The sequence below is a fragment of the Podarcis bocagei genome (genome assembly GCF_964188305.1).
Source record: "Podarcis bocagei genome assembly, chromosome: 11".
NCBI classification, from domain to species: Eukaryota; Metazoa; Chordata; class Lepidosauria; order Squamata; family Lacertidae; genus Podarcis; species Podarcis bocagei.
In genome coordinates this window covers 33,797,862-33,819,941 of record NC_138136.1, presented here as the reverse complement: position 1 = coordinate 33,819,941, position 22,080 = coordinate 33,797,862, and the positions used below count along the sequence as shown (strand labels likewise).

At 39.2% G+C, this 22,080-nt stretch overlaps 1 protein-coding gene across 9 annotated transcripts in view; it reads right to left on the bottom strand.

Moving 5' to 3' along the window:
- The window catches only part of SSBP2 (single stranded DNA binding protein 2), a 122,386-nt gene that overhangs the window by 82,658 nt on the left and 17,648 nt on the right, over window positions 1-22,080 (bottom strand). For 7 of the 9 annotated variants that reach the window (XM_081213452.1, XM_081213456.1, XM_081213453.1 and 4 more), the window contains exons 2-4: window positions 3,688-3,760; window positions 1,650-1,711; window positions 217-301 (exon numbers count right to left, since the gene is read on the bottom strand). In XM_081213452.1, the coding sequence (XP_081069578.1) occupies window positions 217-301; window positions 1,650-1,711; window positions 3,688-3,760 (220 nt within the window). Of the gene's footprint in view, window positions 1-216; window positions 302-1,649; window positions 1,712-3,687; window positions 3,761-8,318; window positions 8,445-10,778; window positions 10,934-22,080 lie in introns of those variants that run through there. The other 2 variants (XM_081213458.1, XM_081213460.1) reach the window with 2 other exon arrangements.

The window sequence follows — 22,080 nt, the reverse complement described above, 5'->3', positions numbered from 1 at the left end:
ATCTGGAAGGTTTTTGTAAGGATGAACCCTTGCTAACCTACATAAAATAAACTCTTTCACAGCAACGGTAAGTTTTCCTTCCTCTATGTATCACAGGAACTGAAGAACTTGGCAAAAGAAACCTCTCCTAAATGCTGGGAAAGTGCGACATACATTGCAGATTCTACTTATGAACAAACCAACAGGCAAAACAGAGTCAATAAGCATAAAACTTACATAGTCATGAAAGGCTTTAGCTTCACTTGAGTGTTCACATGTTTCACGTCTTTCTGGAGCTGCGCAATAGAGATCCCAAAACACACTAAAAATGGGGGGGACGACACAAAAATGCATTGTAACACTTTACATGTATTTCAGGTGTATGATCCCAAACATATGCACAAATTATTATGGTAATTACAGTACTGATTACCATCTCTCTTCATGCTTTCCGACTATGTTTTGGGCAGCATCAGCATTTTGGCATTACAAACTGCTGAAGTTCTGCAAACTTAAGAGCACTAAAGACTAAACTGACTATTACACAGACTAAACAACATCTATACATTTTACTTATTATTTTGGTGTGCTGCATGAAGAATATCTAAATTATATATTTTGTGATTTAAGCATGAAGAAAAGATTAAAAAACTCTCGTGGATAACAAGAAAATCTAACAACAGGTGAAGTTGGTTTTGCTGCTTTTTTTAGGAGCACCTATTCTAAAAGCAAACAATCAATCCAGAGCTTAAAACAACATCAGAAAAAGATTTAAATACATTTAAAAGCTCATGAACAATTTTCCAGCCTGAGCCTCCAGGGTGCAGCATGTATTCTCTTGCAAAACTTTCATATAAGGGACAGAAAGGGAGCTGGCAGAGCAGGACGGATAAAAATCTATTACTTTACTCCAGTGTTTATTTACATTACAGATTGTAAACATTTAAAATTATGCTTTTATTTAAAAAAATAAAATAAAAGGAGGACTGTGAAAACCAAGCTAACATACAGTATACAAATGCATGCAATTATTTTAAATTCTGCAGAGTTAAAGGAAGCGCAGTCTGATCACTTTCATCAGAAACGGGACCAGGGCCTCTGGGAGCAGGTCCATGCAGGGCTCATCAGGCTTGGGGCGGGAGTCTTGCTAAAATAAAGTTATAAACTAAAAGAGAAAAGCAGCCGGTCCCAGGTGGGGCCCGGAGCCAGCCTAGCCCTCCAAGGCTCAGGGCAAATGTATCCGGCTGCCTGTCCCCCCACCCTAGGCCTCTGCATGGACCTGTCTTGGAAGTTGCTCCCCCTGCCTTCCAGGGAGAACATCATGGCAAGGGAGAGACCTACCCGAGACCAGCCAGCAGACAGAGAACTAGCAGCTGCAGGGGCCTTCCTCTACCTCCCAGTCAGAAAAAGACTCTCTGCAAGTTACCCTTGGACTTCAGAAGTGTACAAACAACTAGCAACTAAGTAAAGGTGTGGTTTTTTTCTAGCTTGGGGGTGCGGGTGGGGAAACCCAGAGAAAGAGACACCATATTGGAAAACATTACTCTTTCCGAAAAAGAAATTAACAGTAGATTCCAGTTATTTTTTAATAAAAATAAGATTTTGTACAGTAACACTTTAATAAACACAAAACAAACAAAGTAGTCTTTTTAAAAGCTTGAAATACTTACCACCACCAAGAGTGTAAGAATCCTGGGGGCTCGCCCAATGTGATATTTTTTTCCCATCTTATCTAAAACCAGCATAAATAGTGATTAGAATTTTTTTTATATAAACAACAGAATACAGCAAAATTCCCCCAATTAATCAAAAATTCCGACACTAATATGCTGGTCTTCACCCGGTGCCAAAAAGCTTATAATGTTGGCACCAGTTGAGCCTCCTTAGGGAGGGCATCACTGCAGAAAATGACCTCTTCTTTGTGAAAGCCCACTGCACCTCTACTAAAGAGGCTCTTTGGAACAGGGCACTATTATGCATTGTATGGTTTCCTTTTGTTTGTTTTGTACCTACTAGTGATCAATGACATTACAAGAACAAGAGATTCTCAATAACCTATCTACCCACCTTTTCCGTGCTAGTCATTATCAGTCACCTGAAGCTTGAATTAAAGACCAAATCTCACCCGAACCACGAAATGAATGAGGAAAGCCAAAGCTGGAAATAACACCATCCTGCTGATCACACAGATTAGCCACCTTTCTTCTTACTGTAGCACATATTAGTTAAAAAGGCCTCTTTCCCTTCTGACTAGAAGCAGATACATTTTTCTTCTAGCAAAAAGACCGCTGAAGTTCACGGTTCCTAGCTTAAACTCAATGCCAGTTTGTCCCTTTCATGGTACTGGTGTTTTGGGATAATTTATTGAAACCATTGCCGCTCTGTAATATATTTTTTTGTCTGCTATGCTGGATAGCCACATTATTGAAAAGAAAATATTGAAATGTGGCCTAAATATGCACCTTACAAAAAAAAAATCATTCTCCATTATCCTTAAAAGGACATCTATATTCAGTGTTTTAATAAAATTCAAGTTTAATTAATCGATATAAAAATGAATCAGCTGACAGCCGTAGGCACTATGGATGATTTTTCTAAAAGTTTACTGAAAGGTGCCAAAACAGACACCTGAAAAAGGTCTATTGTTCCCAATGGCCAATGATATCAAGTATCAAGTAAAGGAAAATTGCACTCCAATACATGAGCCAATGTGCTGCTATCCTTCAAAATTTACACTTCTCTTAATTTTGTGGTGCAGCTTTCCAATCCAAGACTTGTACATTATTTTCAATAATATACCTAAGGAAATGCACTATATTAGAGAAAATTCATAAATGTGTATATTAAGAGAAGCATACACAAAATGTTTTAACATTTTCATGTGGATTTTTTTTTTTAATTGCCAACTGATACTGAAATGGGACAAATTGAACTGAAAAAGTGAGAAACTGAAACAGACACATTTGTTTACCCCCAGAGGGGACTCCAGAGGAAACAGAAAATATTCATAGAAATAAATGGACCACTCCAATATAGAACTGCATAATTAGTTAAATGATATGCACATATATTCATGTTGAAAACCTGTGCTATTCTGTTGTTACTTGTGTTATTCATGAATTTTATGAACAGAAGCAGATAGCCATTTCCTTCAAAGGCTGAATTTTTAATAAATGTATACATTGCTTCTCTCTTCAAAAAGTCTTGAAGCAATTTACAATACTGTGAAGTTTATGCTACTGAGGGCATAGCAAGAAAAGCACAGGAAAATCTTATCTAGTTGTTAATGTGGCTATACAATACTTGAATCCTTTTTTTAAAAAAGATTTTTTGCTTCAAACCAACTCATTTAAATAAGCGATGACCTGTGGCAAGTAAAGCTTGCCTCCAGGAAATGGTCCTAGTATCAAGTAAGAGGGAACAGAAGCAAGCAACAACCACACACAGCTGCTTTTTTCCAGCTGAAGAAAAATGACTGTGGCTGCTGCGTGTATGTACTCTTTCACCCTCACCTTCATGGTAGTTGTCCTTAAAGAGTGACGGAGTACACACCAGACATCAGTTAGAGTGGAGTAAACTCATATAAGTGGACAAAACAACAGCTCATAATACTGTACACTGAATTCACAAGACTAGCCTAAATCCTATCCATCAAGTGAAACTGGCTATCTAGAATTCTGGAAGACATAAAAATGATAGGAAACATACCTCTGATAAAAACGTCTGCGCTGATTTTTGTGCTCCTACATGGAGCAGATATTCATATACATACAGTGCTAACCTGAAAGGGAAAAAACAACATTCACTATAGAAACAAAACTCTAAACTGCAAGATCATGCACAACTTTCTAGACTGAATGATGCATTAAATCAGAAAAAGAAATGAACTAAAAAGTAGTTTGCTTAATCTACATTTCCAACTTTTCCCAACTATATATGTGAGCACCATCACAGCAAAGTTAAAAATGTTACTATACAAAAAACTGAGTCTGTCAATATTTTATTATCTTGGACATATGCCCAGTCAGCTCATAACAGTTCAGCTACTATTAATCTATATTTATCCACACACGCTATGCTTACAGTAAACAATACAATGCATCTATAATTATACCAGTACTGAACATTGCTAAACAAAATGCCTAAACATTAAATCTTCTGAATTTTTAACACTTTTCACTCCGTGTTTCAGCTTGCAACATGAACAACCCAGAGTTATTCAGAACTAACCAACCTGCACTCTTGTTCAGCAATGAAACACCAGAAAAAATGGGGGTGGGGGGCAAAATATAGTGTGAGCAGAGTTCTCTCACATAGTATAATCAGCCTCAAAAAGAAAACTCTCTATGTTGCACCTCCTTGGTTTGTTTCCTACTTAAAAGCTTTACCAAAGTACACAGTAGTGGGTCAGCTGATTTGGCTCAGTGGCTGAGTTCATATAAAACAAAATGTTAGAAATACAAGCTGGTATGAGCCTCAGACTCACTTGCAACACGAGAATAATAGGTTTCACTCCTGGTTTTTGCTCTAAGCTGATAGGTCCATTTGATTACAAGCCTCCCAGCAACCTGCTGTGGCCAAAGGAGGATGGAATGTCATCTCCCAACCTATTGTGCAGGACCAGAAGCTTGCCCTGGGCTCGGACAATCGGCACTCACTATCATCCAGAAATTAAAAAATTGTCCAGTAGCACCTTAAAGACCAACTAAGTTTGTTCTTGGTATAAGCTTTCATGTGCAAGAACACTTCTTCAGATACATCCTGAAGAAGTGTGCATGCACTCAAAAGCTTATACCAAGAAGAAACTTAGTTGGTCTCTAAGGTGCTACTGGACATTATATATATATATATATATATATATATATATGTGTGTGTGTGTGTGTGTGTATATGTGTGTGTGTGTGTGTGTGTGTGTGTGTATATATATATGTGTGTGTGTGTATGTATATATACCATATTTTTCGCTCTATAAGATGCACCAGACCACAAGACGCACCTAGTTTTTGGAGGAGGAAAACAAGAAAAAAAATATCTGAATCTCAGAAGCCAGAACAGCAAGAGGGATCGCTGTGCAGTGAAAGCAGCAATCCCTCTTGCTGTTCTGGCTTCTGGGATACCTGCACAGCCTGCATTCGCTCCATAAGACGCACAAACATTCCCCCTTACTTTTTAGGAGGGAAAAAGTGAGTCTTATAGAGCAAAAAATACGGTATATTTCGACTGTGTCAGAAATATGGCTACCTAACTGAATCTAGATCCAAAAATAAGCGGCCCCTATGTTCAAGCCAGAGTTTCCCAAAATCAGACAAAACAGAAAACTGCAGTTTAGAACCAACAAGAATTAAATCTTTCCTCATGCATGAGTCCAAGTCTCCTATTTGTTATAAGAAACCATGGTCTATCATTACATCTGAACCAGGTTGTCGGGTATAAAGGCAATTTAGTATGCTGTTCATTAATCCTAAGCGTGTTCATTCTGAAGTAGGCTCCACTGATTTTGTTTTTTGTTTTTCCCAAAAGTGATAAAAGCTTACAACCCCACAGTGCACTATAATAATTTTTACAATTTTGCAGTCAACAAACAGGAAAAATAAATAGCATGAAGTAAGGTATATAATGTGATAGCAGAATAAATAATCATAACCATAGCCATTCGTATCAGTAAGCCGAGTTATGTAAAATAGAAAAAATAAAAGAAATTGTGGCTAATCAATAAAGAATATTGTTGATCCTGTATCCTAGCATTCCATTAAGAAATGAACATGCTCCATTTCTGTATAAATAGATCACTTTATTTTTTTCCCTCTCTAGCTTTTATCACAATTGTGAGTTTGCCCATATTAGCCATATTCTTATACACCACTCACTGATAAGAGGGTGGATTAATCTTCTTCCATCTGTAATTAACAACTATATGGGTTACTTACCATCTCTACACCATCTGGTAGAGATTTCAGAAGAATGCATGTCCAAGTATTTGCACTAAGTATGCAGTTTTCTAGTTTAAGTTATAATACAGTCAACTTGCAACTTGTGTGTGGGCTGTGTTCCAGGGATTGCGCGTAAAACCTAAATCACATATAGTCAAAACAACCCCAGAATCATCCCCACCCCATGAGCATCCCTACTGTTCTTAAGTAAGCTCACTGAGCAAGCCTTGCCCCCCATGCAAATCAGATAGTTTTCGAGCTTTCTGCCTTGCTTCCTGGGCTCTGGGAGGCAAGTTCTCACGGGGCCATTCAAGATCTCATGAGAGTGTACCAGAGCCTAGAAAGCAAGGCGGAGAGCTTAAAAGCTCTTTCTGCACTGGGAGAACCTGACATGGAAAGAGCTTTAAAGCTCTCCGCTTTGTGAGCGTTTAATTTGTGCAATTTTAGCCACCATGCACGTAAAGCTGAGATCGTGCAAGTTAAATGTGCATAAATTGGGGGTCAACTGTATGTTGACCAGATTATTACAAGCTGCATACTCTTTTCCATCGGGGCGGCGGGGGGGGGGGAGGAATTGCTATGAAACAAGATTTCTGATCCTAATGTACCTTAGTTTACTTCATTCTACATAGCCACTTTGAATGAGTAAGGAACAATCTACAAAAGGAAATTAGGCCTGATGAAAAAGTTGACATCTTTCCTTGGCAGAATGTCATTTATCCCTATTCACAACTTCTTGGCAGATATCAAGGAATCTGTTTTTCCTTTAACATGGCGGTGCACGTCTTAACTTGTCATGGAATGAAGTAACTGAATTGTAGTCAGAGGGTAAACTGCAGACAGGTAACATACATTATAGGGCTAAAATGGAATTTAAAAGACCACACAAGGGTGGCACTTGACAAGCATTGTTGCTTCCTAGGCTGATAAAAGAAAATACCAACACAATTTTAGCGTTTTTTGAATTTAAAGTGTCACAGGGGAAAGAAAGACAAAAGTTCTTCCCTGGTGAAATGATGAGCAGTTAAAGTAGCCAAATAAAAGACACACACAATCGTTACCCTATTAAGAATGATCTGGGAGGAAAAAGACTAAAAGTAAAAAGTATTTCTGCTGATTTTTACAGCAATCAGAAGAACCAGGGTAAAAAGGTGTTGCAGGACAGGGGAGAGATTTCTGGGCAAGGAAAGGTTAAAAGGTGCCTCCTTCCCTGGCAAAAAGTTCCAAAATGTTAAGCTACAAAATGTTTTAAACTTCTGTTTTTATCCATTTTTAAAGGGCAGTCTCAACCTAATGAACCCCATCAGCGGAAGCCCTCTGCAAGGAGCAAAATGGCCTTTTCTCCTCCTAAGCCCCCAAAATTGGTTCTGGGGGGGTATCAGGAGAACCCACAGAACAGCACAAAAGAGGAGGGAGATCAATCCACCTGTCAAGCTGATGGCTTGCGCAGATAGAAAATTTGTAATAGCACAATGCTGAATACTGGTATATGAAGTTATTGAATATATACAAAAGTAACTCTGTGTCCACAAATAGGTTCTTGTTTGTTTTTTTTAAATGCAGATCTACACATAGACTTGCAGACCAACAAATATGAATTAATTACATCCGCTTATGCTAGCAAATGTTTTAACAAGTTCACCAACTGATAGCAAAGCATTTCAAGGCAGCTATCAAGGCATTTCCATTTTAAGCATTTGCTGCAGGAGTTCTTTGTACAAACTATCATTTTCTTAAGTCAAGTGTGAAAAACATGGCCTTTCAGCTATCTACTTTTTATTATTTCCAGTAGTGGAGGGTGGGTGGTGTATTTGGGTAAAAGGGGCACTGCCCCTTCAACCTCAGTCTGATCTCAAATTGTCCCACCACCAACAACAACAACCTGTCTTAATTCAAGGCGTAGATCCGACAAAACTAAAATTAGCTGACTCTGACCTCACCTGTCATTGACTCTGGCTCTACCTATACTATTATTTAGTACTTTATTTCATCACAACAGTGGCCCATAGTGGCTTACCAATCCCAATGGGCAAGAACCCCCTGCTTTCCAATCAATTTATGAAACTACAGACTACCTAGCAGTATGAGAGCAGATGGTTGATGCAATTATTCAAACAAACAAAAAACTAGTTTTTCCAGCTATACAGCTACTAGAATCTTGCTAAGTTTGTGCATTTATTCTTGCCTCCTTCAGCTTTAAATTTTGTTCCCACAAAACTAAGACACAGTTTCATGCAGTTTTTAAAGAGGGATAAAACTTTGGTGATTCAGGTCTATCTATTATTCAATACCTAAAAATACTACAATACAAATATATTTTCAAGGACTGATTTACTGAATAAGAGATGCTCATCAGACAACATTAAGTAAGAGCCATTAACTGAAAGCCAGGAAGAGCAACATACATACCTAAGGCTGTGAATACAAATAAGGACATGGGATGCTGATGAATCCAGCCTGAAAACTGACTCTGATAAAGGATATTCCTAGTGCACTCAAGCCAACACTGGGAAGGACACCAAAGAGCTTCAAACACTAACAAAGAATAAACCACTTTAGTTAATAGTGTCATAAATTAAAATTAAATAGGATACCACATCATCAAATAAGGGGATAAGAAATACTGAGGATGCTCTGTATTTCTAAAAAAGAATCCAAGAGGATCTGAAAACTATTTATGATGGAGGCAGAGTTGACCTGGCCAGCTCACTTTCCAATCTAGCCTTAGGTGCCTTCCCGGGAGCAGGGAGCACTTCAATGACAGGATTTGGTGCCACTGTCAAGTCAGGGGGCTCTAATATTGTATGGTGGTTGGGGCATCCAAGGCAGGACAATGCATTAGGACACATCTAGATCAGCAGCTTCAAGACTGCTGGGCTCCTCCCCAGGATCCAATTCTCCTCCCTTGTCCTATTTCTCCTTCCCCTCTGACTAGATATCACCACCGAGCTAAAGCACACATAGATATACCACATCTCTTGGTTCAGTACCAATTCCACTGAACTATATTGGTATGTGCTTTAGAGAAAGTCACTTTCACAACTATTAACTCTTAACTTGCCCAATTAACAGGCTGATAAATCAGGCATGTCAGTTGCCTATTCCCTCCTCCATGCTTTACAGGTGTGCAAGTGAGAACTGAGTAACCCATTCCTCTTTGGCTTATATACTTCATCTTCCTTCTTCTTCTATCGTTCCCCTCACCCTGCCAGGGGATTTGAGACTGGGGGAATGTAGTATTCGAGCCTGCCCCCCCTTTACAATCAAGCAGTATATAAATTGTATTGGGGGGGGACAGAATAAATAATAGTCTGGCATGCTTACATGCGAGCAAGAATACACACAACATAAAAGAATAAAGAGCCTACTACTTCCTTGGGCAGGTCTCTAGAGGCGAGCAGGAGAATGACCTACATTTATCCAGAGCCAACAATCACCACTGGCTACAACACAAAAGACTCCCCCCCCCCCTTTCTGAGTTATCAAGCAAACATAATGTGCAGCTTGATCAAACAACGTCAGTGGAACTGCAGATTGGGTGGAATATAGCTAATTTCACTCAGAGTAGACCCATTGAAATTAATGAGCATAATCAATCATGCTGAAATTCTTATTGTGGGAGCCCTGGTTTTGCTGCTCATCTGAAATAGTGAGGAAACAATATTTTTCTAATATTTATTTATGTTTTTATTAAAGTGGGATGTGTCTAAAACTGACTATGAAGGAAGGAATTATTTTCAGGGTGAAACCAGCTACATCTTGGATTAATTTCTTTTGATGTACCAATCATTTTGACCTTTCTTACTATCTTCCCTGCAAACATACACCCTTCACCACCAAGTTTTTAAATACGGCATTTGTTTAGTACATTTATATCCAAGGTGGTGTGAAAGGAGTTCCTAAATGGGTTTGATCCATGAATTTCAGTGGGTTTACTCTGAGTGAAAGTTAGTTGAAACCACTCAGCATATCTATTTACTTAAAAACAGCAGAGTATACAGTCTTTTCTGGGCAACTGCTACAAAGCGGCTTCCCACTTTGGGGCACGTTTTGCTTTTTAACGAACATGTCTTTCTCATTAAGGAATAAACTTCTGTCTCAATAACTGTGACATATGTTCACTAGGGGTTCAGGAACTGGCAGCCTTCCAACTCTCAACTACTCCCCTGAAAATAATAAGAGAAAATGAAATAAGGAATGATAGTAATATCCACAATCTCCTTTACATATTCTACTAACCCCAACCTGAACTTCCTCAATCCCATCATGGTTTAAAGCAGGAATGGGGAATCCTTTTGGCCCCGAGGGACACAGGCAGTGGTGGACAGTGGGTCAATAGCTACAGTCAGGCACACGTGATCTCTGCACCATCTCACTACACATTTTAACATTTCCTCCCACATGCAGCCAAGATTGCTGTCTACAGGAATGGAAGCATTGGTGGGAAAGATTAAACTACCCCCCCCAACACTCCCGATGACCCAAAGATTGCTATCCTCTTATCTGCTCTGCATGCACTTTTAATTTTTACTTAACTCTAGTGTCACAGTTGTAGAGGGATGGTGTTAGATTGATCTCTACTGGTCATATATTATGTGTTGACTATGGCAAGGCACATTTAAGCAATAGCTGTACACTAGTTCAAAAGCGTTTTCTAGAGATTATGCCCTATTCTGTGAAGCTCCATCCCCTGACCTCATCCTGCCGTTTTATGACCAATTCTGGCAGATATATGAACTATCATATATGGCTGAAGTCTGCCTTCTCCAAACTATGTCTAGTGAAAAACGTGGAAGGACAACTAATGTCATTTGGAACCAAACAACCATATCAACACACATAATAACAAAAACAGGGTCCTATTTGAACCTTGATCTGTGCATATAAATGTGGGAAGAATCCAAAGAGTGAACGTTTTAGTTATGAGACACTGAAGTCAAAAACAGTCAGAAATTGGAGGGCCTATCCAGTATGATAGCAAGTAGCCCTTGACACTTCAGAAGTCCATTGGGCTTTAGAGGAAGGCATCGTCAAGAGAAAAAACTAAACTGCAATTGGTCTCTGGCAACATCACAGTTTAAGCTTCTAGAACCTAGCATTACGTTCCCTGTTCCATAAACAGACATCAACATTACACAACCATGAACATAGCTGACTGAATTCACACCTGAGCTCAGTTACAGAAACGCATGAGAAAGCACTGATGTACAAACAGTGGCACAGGAAAAACCAATAAATTAGGCAGCTAGAGATATGCCAGCACCTAGAGATAAAAATAAAATCCAAGGACTCTTAAGAGAATATGCGCTGACAATGGGGGAGGGAAGAAAACATAAAAATAAAGAATTAGCCACATGCTTTGCCATAGGTGGCAATGTTGACACAATCAGGTTTGAGGAGTTCCATAATTTCCAGTGAGAAATTTTGGCTTAGCAAACTAATCCTTAGGTTCCCACATAACAGAAAGAGGAGAAAGCTGAATAGTTTAGAGAAAAGCAGAGATTTTGTTCTCTTATTTGAACATTTCCATTCTAGTAAAGAATGGTAAAGAAAGGAAGAATTGATGGCTTCCTTGTACAGAAAAAGGCTTCCTATCCAGATTTTACTATGTTTTTATTATTGTACTAGGGTAGTGTTTCTCAAACTTGGGTCTCCAGCTGTTGTTGGACTACAACTCTTAACTTGCCCAATTAACAGGCTGATAAATCAGGCATGTTAGTTGCCTATTCCCTCCTCCATGCTTTGCAGGTGTGCAAGTGAGAAATGGAACCAGTGGTCAGGGATGATGGGAGATGTAGTCCAACAAACAGCTGAAGACCCAAGTTTGAGAAACACTGTACTAGGACCTGAGCCTCTGCTTGCTTCGCTTGCCAAGTGCACCTAGGCAACAACCCCGTTCACCTAGGCCACCCCTCCCCTTACTCCCCATGGCCACCCCCCCCTCGCCAAAGCCACTCCTTCCTTCTCCCCTGAGGCCTTATCAAGCCTCTACAGTAAGCCTAGGCTGCCTGCCTGCACATCCCTCTCACGCACCAGCCTCTCTCCCCCTCCTTGTTGGCCTCTGACATTGCCAGCAGCTCAACCCACTTTGTGGTCATGCTGTAGTCATGCATACACTGACTTGAGCCAAAGTTGATATTGCTGAGTGGCTCAGAAACCGACTGAACAAATACATTATGATGTCAGTACAATGTCAGTTCTTTTCTTGAAGATGTTTCAAATTCAAACCGAATACAGGAAAAACATGATAATTTTTAATTTCTTATAATTTTTATTCCACCTTTTTTGCAGTACTCTAAAAAATTGCAGACTAAGGTGGGATGGGGGACAAAATAGGAGTGCCGGGGCCACTCCTAGAAAACTCTCCGGATTGTCATCAGGAAAGTCACCCATTGTTCTGAGAATTGTCGTAAGCTTCACATGGATGTCTGGTCCTTGTACTGTCTAAACTGATTATTAGGGAACACAAAACATTTTCTCCTCTGAAGGCAGATCTCTAAAGCCACAGCTATTCACATTATGAGATGGTAGAGGCTTGAGGAATGTTTTAGCTTCCTCTTTCTATTTTAAGACAGCACAATTTTTTACACTGGGATTAATCCCTGTGTAGGAGAAATCATGCACTGCACAGAGTATGAAGCAGACAATACACTCATACAAAACTGATTTATTATTTCTAACATACTCATGCTAATACTATGTGACCACCACATATTAGGTAAGCCTATTTAGGATAACCTAAACAAAACAGATCACAGCACTTTCAGTGAAATGATCAGGGTCTGACCTTGAGGAGTCTTGGTGCAAAATAGTTCCACAGTTGTGGGACAGCCACCAATATGGGTTCTTATGATTAGGACTTGGGTCCAAATAATGGTTTGTGCAGTTCTGAGAACATCAAATTGAAAGAAGGCAGCAACTCCTAGTCTATTGATCCTGGAAAAAGGCTTTTGTGCAATAGCATGGTTTGTTCTCTACAACCCTCTGCTATCAGAAGGTGCTTCCATCACATTCTGCATTAAGTAAAGTTTTTGAAAAGAAGTAAAGAACACTACATAAATGCAGTAGCCTAGATTCAAGCCAAAAAGCAAACCACTACTAGATATGCATCTGTCAGAAAAAATGCAACCTTCTCACATGCTGAAAATGAATGGGAGTATTCCTGGCCCTAGATTTAGAGGTACAATGGTAGTAACAGATACAGGAGCACTCAAATAATGTAAGATCTGGGAAGCTAGGTGAAATGTTCAGTAGATATCAGCCTCTAATTCACAACGCTTACCAGGTATGATTGCCTCAGTCTTATCTGGATGTGATTTCAACTATTTGTATCTACTTCCAACACCAGGTAAGAGCTCATATAGTTGGGGTAGGGGAGTAGGGAGAAAATACACTTACAATGCATGCACCAAAGTCAGCAACTACTTCACACTAATAAGCTTGCTTGAAAAGTAAAAACAAATTTAGAAACATGGAGTACAAGATGGCTAAAATACTGCTGTATTTTAGTGACCAGAACAGCATGATGTTCTAGTGAATTAACCAAATAAAAGCAAACCAAGAATCAAGGATACAGGGGAAGTTCTTTGCATGCAGATAAACAGCTGAAAACAAGTCCAGGTAACAAAACAAAAAAACCACACAAGCAAAACAAGGATATGATTTATTAGTTCTGATATTATAAAAATAGCAAAATAAAACAAATCCCATTAATTTGGTAAATGTCCAACGGTAGTTAGACATGATCCATAAGCATTATCAGATATGAAAGTCATTCCATGATGAGAAATCTTAACACAACGACCTTAGAAATCACAATATATCAAAAGGAAAGGTTTAAAGGAATTGATTTTGTATCTTCTATTAATATTCAGAAATCTGCCAAAGTTTGAATGAGAATTCAATTAGAAATTGGTTGTGAAATCCCTTTTCCAAGGGACCAGGGTGTTGTCCCTAACTTTGTCTTAAAACTTAAATGCAGAGGGTCAGGCGGAATCTTCTCTAATTTCCAGCTCCCAGCCTAGAGCTGGGGAGGAGGTTCAGAAAACAAGCCCTTACTCAGAGCTGGAGGGCGCAGAAGCTCAGTGCACTTTCTGGTTGCAGAGTGAAGCCCACATGCCTCTGAAGGAGGAGTATTAGCCTGTCTCTGCCTGTAGTTCCAGGTCTGGATTCTGCCTGTAGTTCCAGGTCTGGATTCATTTCTCTCTCTCTCTCTCTCTCTCTCTCTCTCTCTCTCTCTCACACACACACACACACACACACACACCCTGCCAGAGTATGACTCCTTTCTTGCAATGACAAGCACAATGATTACACACTGCCACTGTGTATCTGCTACCAATACTGTACTGACAAACGCTACAAAGCACTATGACATGGCAATCTGATATTGTTGCTCTCAGAAACCAAAAATAATTGGGCAATTTAATGCGTACAAAAATATATTTTGAGAATACAGTATCAAGAAAATATTTGGGCTTCAAATTTCAACAGAAGTTTTTAATGAGAAATTTCAGTTTTGGTACTTTTCAACTATCTGTCAGCATGCCTAAGAAGCTATACAACCACTCCTTACAAGTTCTGATGGTATGCTCCCAGCTCTAACCATACCACCTACTTGGCTAAAGATTAGCTCTCTAAAAACCATATCCTTTTATTATGATGCCATATGCACCAAACACTTTAAGCTATTTTTTAAGCGATCATTTGATAATTGAGCATGAGGTAAAGGACTTTAAGCAGAAAAATGAACTCAACAGCAACAAATAACTGAATAGCTGAATATTAGCCACTGCATCAAGGCCTGTATCATTCTATACCAGGCTTCCTCAACCTCGGCCCTCCAGATGTTTTTGAGACTACAATTCCCAGCATCCCTGACCACCGGTCCTGCTAGCTAGGGATCATGGGAGTTGTAGGCCAAAAACATCTGGAGGGCCGAGGTTGAGGAAGCCTGTTTTATACAATACTGGGGACACAAAGATCTATTAATGTACATGCAGTAGAAGTACAAATACCCAAGAGAGCTTTGTTGGCCAAGCAGACAAGCTGATTAGTATTATAATTCCTCACCTATATAACATTAGTAAGGTACTATACACTTTATATTATATAAACTGATTGGTAGTGGCACACAATAACATAGAAAAAAGGTCCCCTCCCTCAAGGAGATTATAATCACTTTCAACAGTTGAGGAGAAGGGGGGTTGGGGGGGAGAAAGGATGAGTGAATGCCATTACACCTACCGTACTTTGCGGTTGTTTATCTGCAACTAAAACAATACCTGTTTGTTTCTTTGGCAGAAGGAAATGCTGCACCAAAGTGCATATAAATGTGGGAAGAATCCAAAGCATGAACGTTTTAGTTATGAGATGCTGAAGTCAGAAATTGGAGGAATTTAAGTTACTTAAGGCGACTGGTTTTCAATGGGTCCACTCTGAGTATTACTAAGATTTTATATGGGCAATATCAAATACCTCTGGCCATGCAAGTCTAGACTGTTTTTTTAAAAAGTTTTTGAAAAGTTTTCTGCTCAAAACACTTCAATTTCTATTACTTGACTTCTAGAAGCAAAAATAGGAAAGCCACAGCACTCTAGAGATTAAATGTTGCTGTAACAGAACCACAGAAACCCATATTTAAATCCCATCTCCAAGGGGAAGGATTCTGTCTGTATGTCCAGATGGGGGGCAGACAATGAGCCATAGAACTCCCCAATGGCATCCTGGAGGAATCACCCATATATGATGTGCATCATATGTTGATCCTTAACCCAGGTTTCACCCTGATGAAATCATCAGCCAGCAATCGGGATGGTTGGGATACATACCCAATTCCTAGGCCTCCTGACATCTGTACTCAATAAAACTGTGGCCACTCCAATCTCAAAAATGCCACGTCGCTTATTGCTTCCTGTGCCCCCACCCCAGCAACCTCAGACTCACTGTGATCGGGTTCACAAATTAATCTTCTCAATTTTTAAATTGCATGCTTAACCTATGAAAGCTTAACCTATGAAAGCATGCTTCAAAATGCATGCAAACCACCCGCTCTTATGTTCAGTTTGCCAGCTGCTTTATCACCAGACCATGTCTTTAAACACCACTGCATGTAATATTTAGTTGTTACATTCCAGAAGGTAACGAGATACATTCGTTTTTTCAAAGCAACACCAACAATTAAGTCTTGTGGCATCTGAAAGACTGTCCAATATATTTTGGCATAAATCTACCTCTTGTCTTTTGACTTTACATAGTAAACAACTATTTCCCTTACATCTCTGTATTCAGGGTATATACCCTATGACCATCACAGTCGTCATGTGCTCAAGCACTTAAAATAATATGCCCCATTATGGCTGTGTCTGGGTGTCAAATTGAAAAATATATTATGGTCACAGAAATTAGACTTTGCAACTAACTCTGGGCTTGCATGCCCCCTCCCTCGCCTTGTTCCTTTTTCTTATGCAATCATAAGGAGTTGTGAAGCTTTCACTTCCATATTTTTTTAAAATTAACCACAGCTTGTCATGTTATTCAAGTCCTACAAACTGTGGCTAATCTTAACTATGGCTTGTTCAAAACAATTCAACTTCAAACCATGGGTCTGAAATCTGCATGGATTACAGCCTGTATGACTGTGTCCTATGGGTAGCCCTTTATCAATAGACAAGATAATAACCTAGGCAACAATGTAATGAATTTACGTTTGTGATCTTATTTAGCAATCTTTGATGGGATTAAATACCATCAGTATATTAATTTATTTTAAATCCACACAATCCATATACTTGCCCATATTTCATCTTCTATGCTTGTCCAAAGTTTATTTTCCAGTTCATAAATCTTTGTCACATTTTTGCAGTTAACTCCAACAGATGCTTCTATATATTTCTGATATATACATCATATATCCCAATTAAATAGTCACGAGTTCTGCAACCTTTGGCTTGTAACAGTTTGTGTATTTTCAAAATGAAAATCAAGGAGATAATTGATAAGTAAATCAATTAAAAAGAAAATTGCTACTAGGTTAGTTTTTATGGTATTATTTTGGAAACTGCAATGGCCCTGGGGCATCTCTCTCGTTTCCAGTTTCCTTATGATTAGAAAGAAAACTATTAGACAAATAGCATTTTAATGTTTGTTTGTTCTGTAACAGTAAGCCACCAGAACCAAAACAGGTATTAAAAACACACACATATTTCTAACAATCCCATCAGTCACCACAACTGTCTGGTGTAGTCTCCAACTGAAAGGTTAACAACGCAAGTTGTATGTGCTTAAAGAAGCTTGTACCAATTCAAATATAGGCAATTTTAAAGTAGAACACCAAGGATCACATTCATATATCTGATCCATCATATCACTTTAAACAGTCATGTTTTCCCTCAAAGAATACAGGGAACTGTAGCTTGCTAACAACAGTACTGCAAGTTATTGGGAGACCCCCATTCCCCCACAAAGACCTACAATTTCCAGAGTGGTTTAATAGTCAATCCCTTTTCACAAGGAACTCTGTGAACTGTAGTTCTTGTGATGCTGTATGATGCTGCTTTAAATGTATGGTGTGGTGGGAAACCCTCTCAGCAAAAAAGCACACATAATAAAGCAGCTGAGGACCTCCTAGAATGGATGGTGGCTATGGCAGTTGGGGAAGATGGGAGTTTCAACTCATTCTCCTGCCCATTAACCTAATTTAAATGATCATGCAGTACCACCATGTGTCCTACCACAAGGCAAATAGCAGCTTCTGGAGAGGGGAAAGGAAAACAGGAATATAAGTGGGTGAGCTGGTAAAATAGTGATGTAGGAATCCCTCTTTTCCGGCTAGTGTGTTGAAAGAAGGAAGTTTTTCTTACTAGCTTGCCAACAAGCTACTAAACAAATCTTCAGACTAGTAACTTTTGTGGGCTCATTTACAAGGCTGAGTTACACACAGTGGTACCTTGGGTTACATACGCTTCAGGTTACATACGCTTCAGTTTACAGACTCCGCTAACCCAGAAATAGTGCTTCAGGTTAAGAACTTTGCTTCAGGATGAGAACAGAAATTGTGCTCCAGCGGCACAGCAGCAGCAGGAGGCCCCATTAGCTAAAGTGGTGCTTCAGGTTAAGAGCAGTTTCAGGTTAAATACGGACCTCCAGAACAAATAAAGTACTTAACCTGAGGTACCACTGTACATAAGTTTCCCAAATTACTATTGAAAACAAACAATTGCAGACACTTCTAGACACTTAAAACTACTTGCTAATAACAATTTTACCTCTTGATACAATACATTTTCCAGAATTTATTTACAATGAGCTAGATATTCACTAGAAATTCAAAAGCACATCAAAGTGCAAGTAGATAAATAGGTGGGAAGGCAAATGGTGTTTCCGTGTGCTGCTCTGGTTCGCCAGAAGCGGCTTAGTCATGCTGGCCACATGACCTGGAAGCTGTACACCAGCTCCCTCGGCCAGTAAAGCGAGATGAGTGCAGCAACCCCAGAGTCGTCCGCGACTGGACCTAATGGTCAGCGGTCCCTTTACCCTTTAGATATTCACTGTCATACATGGCTGTTTTTCCAGTGGCCTACTGATATGTCTTTGGTTATGTTATATAGCAAGGTTAGATTTCATTGCTGCTCCAGTTATTTCTCTCCCTAAGGCTTCCAAGAATACAAATAAAACCACAAGGGCTGATCTTGTCAGATCTCATAAGCAAAACGAAAAAAAAGGTTGGCCTGGTCAGTACCTGGGTAGAAGTCTTCTGAATTTTATTTAGAACAATGGAGGTTATTCAGTGTCCACAGACCGGATTATTTCACATCCAGCAGAATAGCTTCCCTTCCACCTAACTTCTGGATTTAGTTGTTGGGGTGGGCACTCTACATATATAATGAATAAATAATTCACCCCAAACTGAACTGCTTTTCCTGGTTACATACCTTTCAAAATCAATTTCTCGTGAGCTTATAAGATAATTACTTGGTGCAGTTCTCTATACCTTTTTGAACTGAACTCCCATCTTTCCTGACCAATGCTTGCAGAACAAGATGGGAGCTAGATTCCAACACTGTCTGAAGAGCCGTAAGTTCCCCATCCCTAGTATATATAAAGCCTGTCATTGAAGTCTAGATAATTATTATCTATTCTACTTTGGGTCTACATGAAACTCAGAAACTGACAAAACCTCAAGCTGAATTTGCACCATACTACCACATCAGTTCCTACCTCTTTCAGGAATGCACTCATATGAACAAAGACAACTTGCATAGTGGAATATCATGGACATGGTTTGCAACAACTGTTGTGAACAGGACAGTACGTTTCCTAGAGGCTGAAAGGGGTCATACATCTTTCACTTACTACAATATAATCATAGGCTTTGGTGACATTTGCCCTACCACATCCCTCAAAGCAATTGGTTCAGCAATCATTTTCCACAGCAACAAGAAAACATTGGCATTCAGTAATGAAAAAATGGCATATCCTGCTAAAAGGCAGACCTCCTGGGCAAGATGCTTCATTTTCTTGGAGAAAGTGGCAACATTACTTTTATTGTGTAAAAATAATTGTGTAGAAAGGCCCTTACTCATAATCAATACTCCCCCAATAGTCAGCCATCATGTATACAAATAGATGAATTTGGATTTGCCACTGTAACAAAGTTCTCATTCACTGCATCAACACAGATCTACAGGCTGGCTCTGGGAGCTAGGATAAGGAGCAGAAATGGAAAATTGGAACTGGCACCACATCAGACACTCAAGCCATTTTCTGTACATAATATAATGCAAGAGATCTGAGCAAAAACCTTATATCCTTATAAAAGGTCAAGAACTGCAGTAATTCAATAATTTCTCCTTAACACTACCCTTTCTGGTAGCAGACAAGAGTATGAGACAATCCAGAAACCAGTACATGGAAGTATTCCCCTTTCTATCCTATTAAATGATATATTAGACTGGATGCCATACTCCCAGATTAATTTCAATGGGTCTATCTAAGATGGTAAGAAAATGCACACAAGTGAACTATATGAACACATTTTCTTCACTGGCTCTTGCTCACATGCTAAAACAGAAGTAACAGTGGGCAGTTTGCTAGCTCTCTTTCACTAGCAGCACTGGGAGTATGTAGTGCAGTTGAGGTACATTAGATTTGGATGCAGCAAATCTAGACTTACATTTATTCCAAGTTACACTGCTCGCAAGTTGGCCTTGGACATATCAGCTTCTCTCAGACTAATTGGCATAGAGGGTTGCTGAGTGTCCAAAGCCCTGCTCTAAGTTCATTAGAGGAAGGGCAGGATACATATATGATAGAAATCTACTGCTGCTTAGAAAGTTCAAGAACATAAGCTCATCTTGTTCCCGTAGACCTGGGAATTACACCAATCGAAGTCTCTTTGCACCTCTCTCAATGCAAGGCTTATAGTGATGCTAAATGACCTCTCTCTTAAATGAGATATTTTAAGCAGTTGCTATTCATTTCAGCCACTTGCAAATAGATTTCATCAGTAGAATTGGGAAAGTTGAGGTTTTAGCAAATCAGGTTAGAAAGCCTGTACAGTGGTACCTCGGGTTAAGTACTTAATTAGTTCCAGAGGTCCGTACTTAACCTGAAACTGTTCTTAACCTGAAGCACCACTTTAGCTAATGGGGCCTCCTGCTGCTGCCACGCCGCCGGAGCCCAATTTCTGTTCTTATCCTGAAGCAAAGTTCTTAACCTGAAGCACTATTTTTGGGTTAGCGGAGTGTGTAACCTGAAGCGTATGTAACCTGAGGTACCACTGTAATTACCGTATTTTTTGCTCTATAAGACTCACTTTTTCCCTCCTAAAAAGTAAGGGGAAATGTGTGTGCGTCTTATGGAGCGAATGCAGGCTGCGCAGCTATCCCAGAAGCCAGAACAGCAAGAGGGATTGCTGCTTTCACTGCCTAGCGATCCCTCTTTCTGTTCTGGCTTCTGAGATTCAGAATATTTTTTTTCTTGTTTTCCTCCTCCAAAAACTAGGTGTGTCTTGTGGTCTGGTGCGTCTTATAGAGCGAAAAATACGGTACTTAATGCTCACATTTTGTCATAACCAACGAAATGTTAAGACTCTTACCTAAAATGTACATATGTTGCAAATATCTCAAAAGATCATTTAAGAGATTTAAAACCACTAAAGTCATGAACGGACATAAATGTGACTTGTGAACTTGAGAAAAATAATGATCTTTAATGAATGCAAAGCATGGCAAAGGCCAGTTATCAGTACAATATAAAAGAAAATTAAGTTTGTTTTTCATTTATTGAACTTTTAGACTGTCCTTCACGCATTTCAGATCCCAGGATGGTATGCAAATGATATTTAAAAAACAAAACAATGGATGCCCCCAATGAACAGAAACACAATTAAAAAATAAAGACCACTACCAGAGAAGTCAAGCTTTTATAAAAAATAATAATACAAGTTTGCAGCGGTCAGTAATTAAACTAAAGACCATGAACAAAAAGATACTTCCAAATACCAGGTGAACAAGTAAGTTTTTATCTGGTGCTGCAAGCAATTTGGAATCAATTTGCTTATTAGGCTACACTTTATGAACATAGCATTGAACTTCTTAACAACCTATCACCAGCACAATTTTGTGCACGTATACTTGGAAGGAAGCTCCATAAGAACTCCATGGGAGTTGAAGCCTGCCCTGTGCACCTTTTTAGTAACCAGTATCCACAGTAACTGTAGTGAAAATTGGTTATCCTAAAACCATATTTACTGTATTTATATCATACTCCTTCTCCGTATACACTTTTTCAAAAATACTAGCATAACTCAGATTTCTCTTTATCAGTGTCTGAAAGATTCAGAATGCCTGATGCTCATTCATTTGAGCTTTGTGGACTTCATTAAATTGAAGGTTTCCATACAGTGGAATATTCTGTTCAGTTGCTTACTACCAACATGTACAAAATTTAAGATTTTGTATATGCACTTCCAACCATTCATCAGATTATTTTCCATGATTCAACTCCTGCACCAAATGCCTGAATATCTTCTGTAACATTTGAACATAGTTTCCATCCATGGACCAGTAAAGACTATCATCTCTGCTTACTCAGCCCATTCAAACAAGCTGTGATTTAGAGCAATATGTCACTAACAAGTTTCCCATTCCATCTGAACTAGGAAACCATG